Consider the following 14,730-nt stretch of genomic DNA (forward strand, 5'->3'; position numbering starts at 1 on the left):
AGGTGACGCTTTTCGCAATGAGACTAGCTCCTCTGTTTGCTGAAGAAGGATCCACAACCAATCTCCAATCCTGAATTAACCTCAAGGCTCTCCAAATTTCACCTGCATGATATCTGAAGGAAGGCCAAGCATTTGGACGTAGGACAGCACCTACCAAATCCGACTCCTCACACGCAAAAATAACCTTGTTTAAGTGGTGGCTGCTCATGCTTTCAATTGCCCATATTAGACAAAGTAACTTGGCCTCATCCTTAGAGATGACATTTGGAAAAGCCCTACGGCTGTGAAGCAAAACAATACCATGTTCATCCCTTAAAACCCAAGCACCACCAGCCAAGGAGTTCCTTCTCGACCAAGCAACACCTACATTACATTTCAACCAGCCATGGGACGGAGCAGTTCAAACACTAACACTTTCTTCCGGGACAACAGGGGCAGTATCTCTTCTTCCTGACTGGAGGACAAGGATGAATCCTCTTTTTGAACAATCTGGGCCAGAAACCATTCCTCCACATCATTTTTTATTTTCTGGACAGACTTTAAGGCAGAAAACCTTATCCCTTCAAAGAAAAATAGGTTTATGTTTTTCCAAATTCTCCAAATGATCCAAAGAAAACTTTTTCTTAACTCACTTGGCCATTTTTTGTTGTCTCTGTTAATGAGAAAATGGTGAATGAGGGAATAGAGAGAACCTGAGTGCATCCCAAAATCTGGCATTGGATAATCTGATAAGGCCCATATCTGTCTTGATAAAGTGCAAGTGAAAATAGCATGTTCAATAGATTCTCCTTCAAGACCGCAAGACTGGCATCTACCGTCCACCTTTATACCTCTATGAGAGAGTAAGTCAGCAACAGGAAGAGCACCACTAAGCAATTTCCACAAAAAAACCTTGATCTTTGGATCAGTTGCTATCTTCCAAACCTGTTCCTTAAGGGGATTTAGGGAAGGCTGAATACCTGCCACATGAATAAGCGAGTTCACATTGGACTCAACCGCAAGCCAATAAGCAGACTTAACCGTAAAATCCCCACTCTTGTTAAGTTTCCACACCCAAAAGTCTTCCACAAAAACCACAGGCTTCACTGCCCTTATTTTCCTAACGTCATCAGGGAAGAAATGTTCCTCTAGCTTGTCAATGTTCCAATCTCTCCTATCAAAGTCAATAAGATCCTTAACCTTTAGCCCTGGATCAAAGAAATCATTCTTAATCCAGGGAGCTCTGAGACCATCTTCATCTTCCATCCATCTATCAACCCAAACAAAAAGAGAAGAACCATTCCCCACCTTTTTCATAACACCTTTACACATCAAGTCTCTTCCATGGAGAATACTTTTCCAGCCAAAAGAAGGTCTCTGACCAAGGCAAGCTTCCAAAAAACTGCAGTCTGGAAAATATCTACTCTTAAGAACTTTAGAGAAAGTGCAGTCAGGGAAATACAAAATTCTCCAAGCCTGTTTAGCCAAGAGAGCTTGATTAAAGAGCTGAATATCACGGAAACCAATTCCACCATGTGATTTTGGAAGACACATCCTCTCCCAACTTATCCAATGCATCTTCCTGTTGTGTTCAAAGGAGCTCCACCAAAAATGAGCCATAGCACTAGATAAATTAGAGCATGTAGTCTTTGGCAACCTGAAACAGGACATAGCGAAAACCGGCATGGCAAGCGCAACAGACTTCAATAAGATTTCCTTACCTCCCTGTGACAAAGACCTAGAGAACCAGCCAGTCAATTTGGATTTTAACCGATCCTTGATATATCCAAGCATCTCCACTTTTGAGCCACTGAAACATTCTGGCAACCCCAGATAAGTTCCTGCTCCCCTTTCATTAGTGATTTTGAGGATATCTTGAATATCTGTTTTCATAGAATGCAGCACTTTGGAGCCAAAAGTGATTGAAGATTTGTTGAGATTTATTGTATGACCAGTTGCATCCCCATACACATCAAGAATTCTCTGAAGAATCAGACTTTGATCTATGCTGGCCTTACACACAAAAAGACTATCATCAGAGAATAAGAGGTGATTAATGATAGGACCCTCAACATTGAACTGAATTCCATCAATAAGACCCCTTGATTGAGCTGAGTTAAGCAAATGGGAGAGACCCTCAGTACATAAGACAAAAAGAAAGGAAGATAAAGGATCTCCCTGCCTGAGTCCCCTTTGAGGAATCACCATTCCAAAAGGCTGGTCGTTAATTAGAACTGAGTATGTAACTGAAGAGACACAAAACATAACCCAATTAACCCACTTTTCATGAAAACCAAGGGCTCCAAGAAGGGTTCTAAGATAGCTCCATTCGACTCTATCGTATGCTTTGGACATATCAGACTTCACGGCCATAAAATCAGAGGAGATAGAAGGATGAGCATTGAGGCTGTGGACTAATTCATGGGCTACCAAGATGTTGTCTGAGATGAGGCGCTCAGAGACAAAAGCTGAATGAGAGGTAGACACAAGCTGAGGGAGAAAAGGCTGAAGTCTTCTTACCATGACTTTTGAAATGATCTTGTACAACACGGAGCACAAACTAATTGGTCTAAGATTAGCCATTTCAGTAGGATGAGGAATCTTTGGGATGAGACAAAAATGGGTGTAGTTCCATTCAGAAGGAAAAACACCAAATTCAAAAAACTGTCTTATTTCAGTGATAACCTGCGGACCAACGATCTTCCAGTAATGTTGAAAGAAAAGACCGGACATCCCATCAGCCCCTGGAGCACTGGATGGTTTGATGGAGAAGGTAGCAGATTTGATCTCTTCATCAGACACTGGACCAATAAGGATCTTGTTCATTTCCTCTGTAACCTTTGGAAGAAAATCAGTGAACCAGCCAAAGAAACTTGCAGGATTGGAAGAAGTAAAAAGAGTCTGGAAATAGGCACAAGCAATATCACCTTTTGCCGCCTCTGATCTCTGTTCGTTCCCATTAATATCCAAGAGCTTCTCAATTCTCTTCTTGATCTGTTTCCTTTGACTGAAGCATGAAAAAACCCTGAATTTCTATCACCGCAGTTCATCCATTTGTCCCTGCTCTTTTGACTCCAAAAAAGCTATTCATCTCTATAGGCTCTAGCTAATTCTTTCTTCAAGAAATGCACATGATCATGACCCGGAAAAGAAGAGGACTGAACTTTTTCTAACGCATTTTCCATTTGCTGAATCTTGTCATTTGCATTAGATGGATTCTTTTTTTTCCAAGAGCTGAGGGCTTTCCTGCACGATCTTAATCTATCAAAAGCAGAGACTCCGGAGACAAATCTTGACTGATTCCAAGCTCTGGCCACTTCCTCTTCAACTTTGGGTTTGAAAAGAAATCTCTTATTAAACCTGAATTGCCCTCTGTAAACATCTTGAGAAGAAAGAAGTTGCAACAAAACCGGACGGTGATCTGATCCTCTGAAGTCCAAAAAGGTCTTATTTGAAACTGGGAACTGCTTGAGCCATTCTTTATTCCCAAAAACTCTATCCAATCTGCTCTGAATCCACAAATCATATCTCTTGCTAGCCCAAGTAAAACGATTGCCTTGACTATGAAGCTCCTCCATGTCACAAGCTGTCAACATCTCAGAAAAAGGTTTGAAATAGGAATCACATCTCCTAGGACCTCCAAGTTTTTCCCCATTATTAAGAATATCATTAAAATCACCGAGCATACACCAGCTCTCCCTTCTACTAGTACCAATTCTACTAATTCTCTCCCACACTGATTGCCTTTTTTGAAATCTGGGTCACCATACACACAGGAGACAAAAAAGGATGAGGCTCCAAACTGAACATGAAGATCAATAAGATTCTTGTCAGCAAACATAACATCCATTTGAACACTGCTCTTACAGAAAACTGCTAAACCACCACACTTCCCAATTGGTTCCACTGTAAAAACCCTACTGTACCCAAGCCACTCTTGTAAATCAACTAAAGTATCCCTATCATGCATTGTTTCCATCAAGAACAAAATCTCAGAAAAGTGTTTTTTACGCAATTTCCTAAGACGAGGAGCTGCCAAGTCTTGAGACCGTCCCAATCCCTGGCAGTTCCAACTTATAATGCTCATTGATGGTTGGGCAACCCCCCTTTGGGATCACCGCTCTGTGATTAAGCTTTGGAGATTTGGTAGTGCTTGTTCCCTCTTGAACTGCTTTTCTTTTTTCCTTCACACCAACTGTTATTCCTGATTTTAACACCAAAGTTGTACCCTCAGCCGGAGGAATGAAAGGTTTTTGTTTCCTTGCACTCTTTGATGGTCTGTTTCTTTGCTTTGTCTTTTTAGAATTAAACCCGGACGGACCGGCTTCAGATAAACCGGTCCTAAAAACCGTTGGTTTATTCTGAAAAGGTTGAGACAAGGCAAGAAAATTGGCCTTTGGAGCAACTAGATTTGTCGAGAGAGAATCCACTAACCAGGATCTATGATCATTAGCTTGTGGGCCAGAGGAGAAAGAACTCAGACTTAATCCAGTGGAGATCCCAGTATTCAGAGAAGAAGTTTCACTATCATAGCTGAAAACCACTCCCTTATTTTTGTTAACTTCCAAATGCAAGACAGGAGGAGATTCAAGGCGGAGGATGGATTTTTGGGCTATCGGGTCCTTCTCCACTTCACCAACTGATTTTTGAACTCTTTCTGCTTTGATGAGTAAATCTTCCCCATTAGCAAACATCAAGTATTGCCTCATACCCTCGAGGACCTCTGGAATAATTCTTGGTCGACCCGTTGAAGAATCGATCCCAACTTGATCCTCTCTCAAGACTCCAAATAAAGGGTCAGATTCATTTAGAACTAATGGTTTATTTGCTCTCCCAACAGGAGAACCCTTTCTTCTAGCCAAAGCTTCATCTTGTCTTCTCTTCATAATAAGAGGACAGGCCTCTTTCTCATGTGTTAATCTTTGACAATCGTAGCAACGCTTTTGGACTCTCTCGTACTGGAAGCGAACAATTGCAGTCCCACCTTTGATGTTAACCACTTTTGATCTCCTTAGAGGCCTAGAAACATCGAAGAGAACCTTAACTCTAACAAATTCCTGAAGTTGAGGTCTTTCAGGGTCAAAGGCAACTTCTTTAACCTCACCAATCAATCCTCCTAGCAGAGTAATAGCATCAACCGTAAAATGATTGATAGGTAGATCCCAAATCTGGACCCAAATCGGGATGAACTGAAGATAGTTATCTGGAGGTCTCTCAAACCATCTTTCGACAGCAATCGACCACTCGTTGGAGGTGTGAGCTCCTTTGTCCAGAACATCTTGGAGATCATATTCGGAGTTAAAGATGAACTGAAACTTTTCTCGAGTAAGCGCAATACCTTTCACCTTACCCTCCTTTTGCCACTTGCGTGGCATATTTCTTATGAGACTTTTCATATCTTGACAATCGGGATTAAGCAATCTCCCGACCAAACTCAAATAATTCCTTTTGCGGGAGGAGAACTCAGGAAGTTCCGGCATATCCAGCGGTAGATCTTCTCACTACAAAAAAACTGTACATTCATAGCACCTAATAATAGCACGATTTCAAATTTGCTATCTAAGATGAGTTTGTAATTTGCTTACCATATGATAGCATTTGATAAACGCTATAATAGAGTTTCAATAAGCGGGAAGTAAAATCACCAAACACTTAGCCAAATTTACTAAAAAGCAAAAACTTTCCCCCTTTTCTAAAAACACTTTGTCGCGACTCTCTACTTCTCTTAACACTTAGAGAAACGAAACCCTTAAACCTTCAAATCTCCAAATCTATCGCCGTCGCCAATTCCGGCGGAATCTCTCGCCGTCCCCGCTATCTGAAACACCGCCGGATCTAATCTCAGAAGAGCTGATCCAATTGAAGGTGATTTTATCCGACTCTCTCTCTCTCTCTCTTTCACTTTACCCAGTTGTCGAAACCCTTAAATCTTCAATTGGAGCTCAAATCTGTTTATGTGTTTCGATTTCCTGATGAAATTGGAACAATAAACGGTTTTTTTTATGACATGCAAGAGATTTGTTTATGTGTTTATATGTTTGCTCAAACATGTTTAGCTCAAGTCTGTTTATGTGTTTATGTGTTTGCTCAGATCTGTTTATGTGTTTTGATTTGGTCATTATAAGTCTCTACGATTTCGTTTTAGCTTAGTATGTTAACATTTGCAATGAAAGAACAAAAATTTTGGTTATGTATCTGATTTTAGAACATTTGTTTAAGATCCGTTCAAATTTTAGAACATAGGTTATGTAACTTTTCACTGGTGGAAACAGACCTGAAGCATTGCTGTTTCTTGTTCTTTTTTGTCAGAAAGAACTTGCTTTACTTCCCTTATTTCCTTCTCCAGTTGTTCAATCTGTATAATTTAAGGTTTACTTTTTAGTTTAGTCGAAATACACATTCTTGGTCAGTATTAAGAGATACAAGAGTGACTGAAAATTGTTTTCTTTTGAGGCCAGACTCTGGTTGATTGACAGGACAGGTTAATAGCTTCTTTCTTTGTCTCTTATGATGAGTCTTTGTACTGCAGTTTCATTACTTTGACTATATAAATCGTTTTTAATGACTTTTAAAACTTACACTCTTTCTCTAATTATGTTTTGCAAGTGTTGCTGAGTGCACTAAAGGAATTTTGAAGCTTTTTTTTATCTCTAATCACATGACAGGTTAATAGCTTCTTTCTTTGTCTCTTATGTTGAGTCTTTGTACTGTAGTTTCATTACTTTGACTATATAAATCGTTTTTAATGACTTTTAAAACTTAAACTATTTCTCTAATTATGTTTTGCAAGTGTTGCTGAGTGCACTAAAGGAATTTTGAAGCTTTTTTTTATCTCTAATCACAAGACAGGTTAATAGCTTCTTTCTTTGTCTCTTATGTTGAGTCTTTGTACTGCAGTTTCATTACTTTGATTATATAAATCGTTTTAAGATCAAACTGTAATATGACTTTTAAAACTTATACTCTTTCTCCAATTATGTTTTGCAAGTGTTGCTGAGTGCATTGATGGAAGTTTAAAGATTTTATTTATCTCCATTGACAGGACAGGTTAGTAGCTTCTTTCTTTTTGTCTCTTTTGTTTGTTTATTTTTGTCTGGTTGGTTTGTTGTTAATGCTGTTAGGTTGTTTCAAACATACTGTTTTGTGTTTGAGTTTGTTTATATTGTTTTAATATATGTGATATGGTTGTTTCTCTCTAGCTCTAAAAGAACGTAGGTATATTTGTGTCTGAATTGTTTTAAAGTACAAAGTTATTTTTTGATGTGTCTGATTTTTTCAATAACTCTGTTCTTATATGATGTTAAGGATACTAAAGGTTTTAAATTGGGTGCATCTTTGCAGGTATTAAATTTAATTATATAGATGTTAAGTTTTCAATAGGGGTTTGTAGATTTTTTTTATTTCTTTCTTTTTTATTTTTTTTCTCTTCATTCTTAAATGAAGAGCTGATCCAACTTATCAAAGAGGGGCTTCAGATTTTGTAAGAGTTGTGTCTGCGGCTTTGGTAGATGGTGATATGATTGTATGTCCTTGCATCGACTGTCGTAATATAGATCGTCACATAGGAAGTGTTGTAGTTGACCATCTTGTTAGAAGAGGTATGGATGAGGATTATAAGCGGCGGTCTAATTGGTATCATCATGGAAAGTTAAATTCTGGGGTTGAAGGTGACAGTAAATTCAGTCAAATGGATGAGATATATGGGTTATATCAAGCTGCTGAGTTCATGGATGACGACTTTGTTGGAGATGATGAACCTGATGAGACCGCAGATTGTGAGAACAAGAAAGAAGATGACTTCTTTGCAAATCTTGCAGATGCTGCAACACCCTTATACCCAAGTTGTGTGAATCACAGTAAACTCTTGGCAATTGTGTCCCTATTCAGACTTAAGACACAAAATGGGTGGTCTGACAAGAGTTTCAATGATCTTTTGGAGACACTATCGGGGATGCTACCGAAGGACAATGTGCTACATACATCACTATATGATGTGAAGAAATTTTTTAAGTCATTTGATATGGGCTACCAGAAGATTTATGCTTGTGTTAATGATTGCTGCTTATTCAGAAAGAAGTACAAGGATTTCGAGAATTGTCCTAAATGCAAAGCTTCTAGATGGAAGATGAACACGGTTAATGGTGAAGTAAAGAAAGGTGTTCCACAGAAAGTGTTACGCTACTTTCCAATAATCCCACGGCTGAAAAGAATGTTTAGATCTGAGGAGATGGCTAAGGACTTGAGGTGGCATCATAGTAACAAGAGCAACGATGGGAAACTCCGCCACCCTGTGGATTCAGTAACATGGGATCAGATGAATGCGAAATATCCTTCCTTTGCAGCTGAAGAAAGAAATGTGCGGCTTGGTCTTTCAACAGATGGATTTAATCCATTCGACATGAAGAACAACAATTATAGTTGCTGGCCTGTTTTGCTAGTAAACTATAATTTGCCACCAGACTTATGCATGAAGAAGGAGAACATCATGCCTACATTGTTGATACCTGGACCACAACAACCTGGTAACAGCATTGATGTATACTTAGAGCCGCTCATAGATGATCTAATTCATCTGTGGAACAATGGAGAGACGACATATGATGCATTTAGTAAATCAACTTTTAATCTTAAGGCAATGCTGCTTTGGACGATTAGTGACTTCCCGGCTTATGGGAATCTTGTAGGCTGCAAAGTAAAGGGTCAGATGGCATGCCATTATGTGGCAAAAATACAGACAGTTTGTGGTTGAAGTTCAGCCGAAAACATGTGTATATGTGCCATCAGAAGAGACTGCCAGCAACGCATAGTTTCAGATTAAAGAAGTCATGGTTTGATGGAAAAACTGAACCAGGGATAAAGGGAAGAATATTGACTGGAAAAGAAATTTCTCAAAACCTGAAAAATTTCAAAAATGACTTTGGAAATCTGAAACGATCTGGACGCAAGAGAAAAAAGACTAAGTCTAATGGTATGGAGTCTGATGACGAGGAGTTATCAAGTGAGTCGGAAGATGATGAAGAAGATGAAGTAAATGTAGATGAGGATGAGTTATCAAGATGGAAGAAAAGGTCTATATTTTTCAAGTTACCGTATTGGGAGGTATGTTTAAACTTCCATATTATTTAATTTTCAAATTTTATTCATTAAACTTTGTTTAACGTTAGAGTTACTTATTGTATTTGTTCTATGTATTTTTTAGGATCTTCCTGTGAGGCATAACTTAGATGTTATGCATGTAGAAAGGAATGTGGCTGCAAGTATTCTTTCTACTGTGTTACATTGTAAGAAATCAAAGGATGGTCTAAATGCCCGTAAAGATCTGGAGCATCTTGGTATTAGAAAGGATTTGCACCCTAGGATTCAAGGGAAAAGAACATATCTACCTGCAGCTCCTTGGTCTTTATCTAAGAAAGAGAAAATTTTTTTATGTAGTCGTCTTGTTGATTTCAAAGGACCAGATGGATACTGCTCAAACATAGCAAGAGGCGTATCTGTAGACGAATGTAAAGTGACAGGTTTGTTACCTAAAGGTCCTAGGCTAGCAATTGTACGCTTATGTGCATTCTACAACCAATTGTGTCAGCGAGTAATTGATATAGAGCAGATTGTGGTAATGGCATTCTACAACCAATTGTGTCAGCGAGTAATTGATATAGAGCAGATTGTGGTAATGGAAGCTGAGGTTGTTGAAACGATATGCATGTTTGAAAGATTTTTTCCGCCAAGTTTCTTTGATATCATGGTTCACTTGATGGTTCATCTTGGAAGGGAAGCTCGGTTAGGTGGACCAGTCCACTTTAGATGGATGTACCCTTTTGAAAGGTATATGAAAGTTCTGAAAGACTTTGTGAGAAATCCTGCTAGACCAGAGGGGTGTATTGCTGAGTGTTATCTAGCTGAAGAATGCGTCCAGTTTTGTAGTGAATTCTTAAAGAAGTCTACAAACGTACAGGAAAAACTAGATAGAAACACTGACTATGAGAATAGTTCTATACTAGAGGGTCGTCCTATATCCGCAGCCACTTCCATAACTCTCTCAGAAATGGATAAGAAAATAGCTCATCTTGCTGTCATCCAAAATATGGCTGTCGTCGAACCTTATATCGAGTAAGTTCTATACAGTTCTTGTTCTATTATTATTTACAGTTTTATGATAAAGTATCTGATTAAGCTTCTTATTATTAATATTGTACAAGTGAGCACCTTCAGCATCTACAAGACACCAATGGAAGATGCCGACGTGATGCATCAGTTTTATGGGCTATGCATTCTGAGAATTTTGCATCATGGTTAAAACAGTAGGCAAGTTACATCAAATCTACTATTTTCTGTTGTTATTTCATGTTTTTGTGTGTATGTGTCTGATTTGTTATATTTTATTTCTCGTAGATACCAATTGATTCAGACAGACATGGAAAAGTTCTAAAATGGTTGGCTTACGGTCCACGTTATATGGCACGGTCATATACAGGTTACATAGTGAATGGTCAACGGTTTCATACAAGTTCAGTTGATAGGAAAAATCAGAATAGTGGGGTTTTCTATGAGGCAACAGCAGTCTGTAGGGCTAGTGCGAAAGATACTTCACAAGTGGTTGATTTGGTATCTTACTATGGCAGAGTGATAGACATCATACTATTAGATTATAATGTTTTTTATGTTCCTCTCTTCCGGTGTCACTGGGCAGTAATGGGTAATGGAGCTAAGATAGAAGATGGTTTCACACTAGTTAACATGAATCATAGTCAAGTCTCTTTTTTAAAAGATCCATATATATTAGCATCGCAAGCGAAGCAGGTGTTTTACTTAAGGGAAGACGCATAATCAAGTTGGCATGTTGTTATGCGAGTTCCTTCAAGAAGATATAATAAAGATTTGGATGATGGAATTGCAGACATTGGACCATTACCAGCAAATGTGGACATGGATGTTCACATGGATGAATCTGAAAATGTCCGAACTGATTGTGAAGGCATATTTTTCTGAAATGGAGTCTGTTTGTCATTTACATTGATGTTGTTTTATTTGCTATGTCTGATGACTGCTTGGTAATTATTTTATTTGTAGTTGTGTTTGTTTGGCATTCACATTCTTGTTTTATTTGCTACGTCTGTTGACTGCTTGGTAATTGTTTGATTTGTATTTGTGTTTCCATTTGCTATATATCTGATGACTGCTTGGTAATTGTTTAATTAACCCTATTTTCTTTCATTTATTTCAGGTGAGTTGACATGGGACCAAAGAAAGTAACAAACCGTGGAGAGAGAAAAAAGAAGAAAGATTCTGAAGAGCCAGAATTCTTGGGTACAATAAACCTGCCACAACCTGATCATAACTTACAACACAACCAGCGTCTAGAAGGAGTTCAGCCTTTAGAAGAGCAGGATCAACATCCTTCAGAAGAGCAGCCTATAGAAGCTCAGCCTTTAGAAGAGCAGGCTCAGCATCCTTCAGAAGAGCAGCCTGTAGAAGATCAGCCTGGAGTTAATGATGGGACTGACGAGCACGATCATGTAGCTAAACCTACACGTAAGAGAAAGCGAGGACCAACAAGATTGAGAGACATCGCCAGGAATCCAAATAGCAGATTAAAGGTTAACTTCACTTTCATGGGAGAACATTATGGTCATGTGTCTGTTAAGTTGTCAACGTATCTTGGTATAATTGTGCGAGAACACGTTCCTGTATCAATTGAAAGTTGGCCAAAAGTCCCTCAGGATATGAAGACAATGCTCTGGATGTCTGTCAAGGTAAACTTTTCTGTAATTTGACATTTACTTACTTAATCTTTCCAGGATGAAATGTTTTTTTCTTAAAACCTTGATTGATTGCAGTCAAGGTTTGAAGTAGAAGAAGATTACCAAAAGAAAGCATTGATTGAACAGATGGGAAATTTGTGGCGGTCACACAAGTCACGAGTGGTTAGGGAAGTTAATGAAGCTACGACTTTGAAAGATAGGATGGATCTGCGACCTAAGAATGTTACTGAAAAAGGCAGCTGAACTTGTTAATTCTGTTGAAACAAATGAAGGACAAGATACACTTGTCGAACTATTAGGACCTGATAATCCCGGTCGAATGAGGGCAATGGGGAAATATATGACTAAGACGAAATTAGCTTGTTTCCAAGTTAATCACAAGTGTATGGTTGAAATGGAAAAGAAGCAAATTCATCTCCTGGACAAGGTTAATGAGCTAGAAAATAAACTTGGTAAACTGCAGAACCAGGTAATGCACTTTTGTATTTTTTGTACATTAAGTTGTTGGGTTGTAACATAAATTAAAAGTTAATATTTTTTCTGGCATGTCACAGGGACAAGAAACTGAAGTTGGTGAAAACTCTAGATCTGCTGCAAGGGTAAGTGATTAATAATCCATGAAATTGATTTCTTTATAACTATAAAGTCTGATTTGTTTTTTTCTACTCTAAATCTGCATAGAGTGTTAACAAAAAAGCACAACCAAAGTGTATTTTGATTGACTGGGCTGGTGATGATGCGAATGTTGCTGAGGGACGTATTATATCTACTGATCCAGAGGATGTTGTGAATGGGATTCGTTTAGGTCCTTTAGATTATATAAGTTTTGGTTGAGACTGCCACGGTACCAGAAGCATTCCTTTGGAGAAATGCTATGGGAATGTCAACAATTGAAGAATCTGTTGGGCATATGATTCCATGGCCTGCCACGAAGTGTGTTAGTCTAGAACAGGGGGTTCAGGAAGAAGACATGGCACCACTAGTAAAGTTTCTAACTTGTTCATTAATTAATAAGTTTATACAGATTGTTGATGATTTAAAATTCTGACATTGTTTTATGCGTTTAACAGGGCACACGAGCCAATTCTTTGAACAAATGCAAACTACTTGATCTGTCTAACGATGATGTAGTTGTTGCTGAAGGCCGTTGGACCACGCAAGATCGTAAAGCATTGGTGAATGGACTTTCACTCGGACCAAAGGCTGTAAAAGTGTTTGTTGATGTGGTACATGAAGCCAATACATTCATATGGAGGCCTACAATGGATGTTACATACATAGAGGACTGTTTAATGTCCTTTGTAGCATGGCCTTTCAACAAAGTTGTCTTCGAAAACAACCCAGATGGAACAGGCCGGTTATCTCCTATTCAGAATTATGCATCTACTCAAATAGCTCCTGGAAAATCAGCATCATCAAGTCAAAAATCCACAGCAACAGGTTCTAAATCGCAACCAGCTCATGGAAGATCAGCATCAGCAAGTAAAAAATCCGCAGCAACAGGTTCTAAGTCGCATATGCAACCAATCTCAGCATCATGTGAGAAGTCTCCAACAACAGTTCCAAAATCTAATGCAGTGGAAACTCAAACAGCTGCACCGTCCCCTCTTCGAAGATCTATGGTAACTTATTTTATATGTTCTAAAGTTGATTATGGTTCTGTCTCATTTTACTGTAGTAATTGGTAATATGGTCAACTTGTCAGCGGAAAAAAGGAGCTATACAGGAAAATCAGAAGTGTATGTTACTGGATATTAAAGAAAGGAAGCAGGTTGTTGCTGAAGGACGGGTGATTTCAACTGATCCAGAGAGACGTGTACACTTTGCTCCCTTGGGTCTTAATGTTGCGCAAGTTTGGGTAGATATAGTCCAGGTAGATGATGCAGCGGTTTGGAGGACATCATATGAGATTGAGTATATGAAAGATGCATTTGGTTCATTTATCGCATGGCCAACTGATAACTTGGTCATGTATTGACTATCGTCCAACTGAGGTAAGTATTGTTTATTTTGATGATTGTGTTTTTGGTTTTTCAGGTGCAAAACTAATATAAGACAATGTCCATTATTAATTGCAGGGGATGAAGCAACTTTGGTCTAGCTAGCTTAATTTAGGTTAAGACTAGTCTTTATGTATTTTGGATTCAGAATGTTTAATGTTTGGTATGTTGGATTTGGAATTGTTTTTGGTATGTTGGATTCGGAATTGTGTTTGGTATGATGCGGAAGTGTTTTAAGTATGTTGGAATGTTTTTGAGATGTTATAAATGGTTTCATTTTAAATTTACAGGTTATATATATATATATATATATATATATATATATATATATATATATATATATATATATTACATATATAATATGATAGCATGTTATATTTTTTAAGATGGCACTATGAAAACATAAATTAACGCAACAAATATTTGCTATTGTATAGTGATCTATCATAGCACCCAATTTGAATTATAAAAAAAAAATGAAAAAATTCATAAATTGCTATGAACAACTAAATAATGGCATTAAATTATTGCTATGAAAAAGTAAATAATAACACTAACAAAGTGCTATTGTATATGAACATACTATAGCAGACAAAATTAATGCTATCGTAGGTGGGGCATCTACCATAGCTGCCGAGATCATAGCAGTTGTTATTTCGTTATGTATTACCTATGATAGCATTTTTTCCGCGCTAAGAATGTTAATTTTTCTTGTAGTGATCTTCATCTTCTTCCAGTGACATCACCATCATAGCTTTGTCCATGGCCGACGACATGTTGAAGCAAGTAGAGCAGAAATTAAGCACCACGAAACCACTCTCAAACGAAGCTAAAAGATCCTTATAAAGGAGGAAGGAAACCCAGAAGCTACGAAGAAGAAGATTTAAAAGAAGGACCCTCTTTCTCATCTAAGTGTGTTTCATTAGGTTGGAGAAGAGAGCTTTTCGTGAAATTTCAAGTGGTTCCTCTTTGTTTATCTCAAGTGTCTACAG

General features: G+C 38.1%; 2 protein-coding genes across 5 annotated transcripts; both read left to right on the forward strand.

The window, feature by feature from the left end:
- Positions 1 to 6,432: 6,432 nt before the first annotated feature.
- LOC110228401 lies at positions 6,433 to 14,023 on the forward strand. 4 transcript variants are annotated; one of them, XM_021025818.1, is made up of 9 exons: positions 6,433 to 6,828; positions 7,022 to 7,026; positions 11,201 to 11,729; positions 11,814 to 12,207; positions 12,293 to 12,337; positions 12,420 to 12,720; positions 12,809 to 13,360; positions 13,444 to 13,732; positions 13,817 to 14,023. In XM_021025818.1, exons 6-8 carry the CDS (start codon positions 12,613 to 12,615, stop codon positions 13,714 to 13,716), a joined length of 933 nt encoding a protein of 310 aa, XP_020881477.1. In that variant the 5' UTR covers positions 6,433 to 6,828; positions 7,022 to 7,026; positions 11,201 to 11,729; positions 11,814 to 12,207; positions 12,293 to 12,337; positions 12,420 to 12,612; the 3' UTR covers positions 13,717 to 13,732; positions 13,817 to 14,023. The 4 variants fall into 4 exon arrangements, with proteins under 4 accessions (XP_020881477.1, XP_020881498.1, XP_020881485.1 ...); XM_021025839.1 differs by having other exon boundaries at positions 12,300 to 12,337; XM_021025826.1 differs by lacking the exon at positions 6,433 to 6,828 and having other exon boundaries at positions 6,859 to 7,026.
- Positions 9,642 to 10,925, forward strand: LOC110228408. Its single transcript, XM_021025851.1, has 2 exons — positions 9,642 to 10,086; positions 10,176 to 10,925. Exons 1-2 carry the CDS (start codon positions 9,650 to 9,652, stop codon positions 10,279 to 10,281), a joined length of 543 nt encoding a protein of 180 aa, XP_020881510.1. The 5' UTR covers positions 9,642 to 9,649; the 3' UTR covers positions 10,282 to 10,925.
- Positions 14,024 to 14,730: the final 707 nt, after the last annotated feature.

The sequence above is a fragment of the Arabidopsis lyrata genome (genome assembly GCF_000004255.2).
Source record: "Arabidopsis lyrata subsp. lyrata unplaced genomic scaffold ARALYscaffold_8, whole genome shotgun sequence".
Lineage (NCBI taxonomy): Eukaryota > Viridiplantae > Streptophyta > Magnoliopsida > Brassicales > Brassicaceae > Arabidopsis > Arabidopsis lyrata.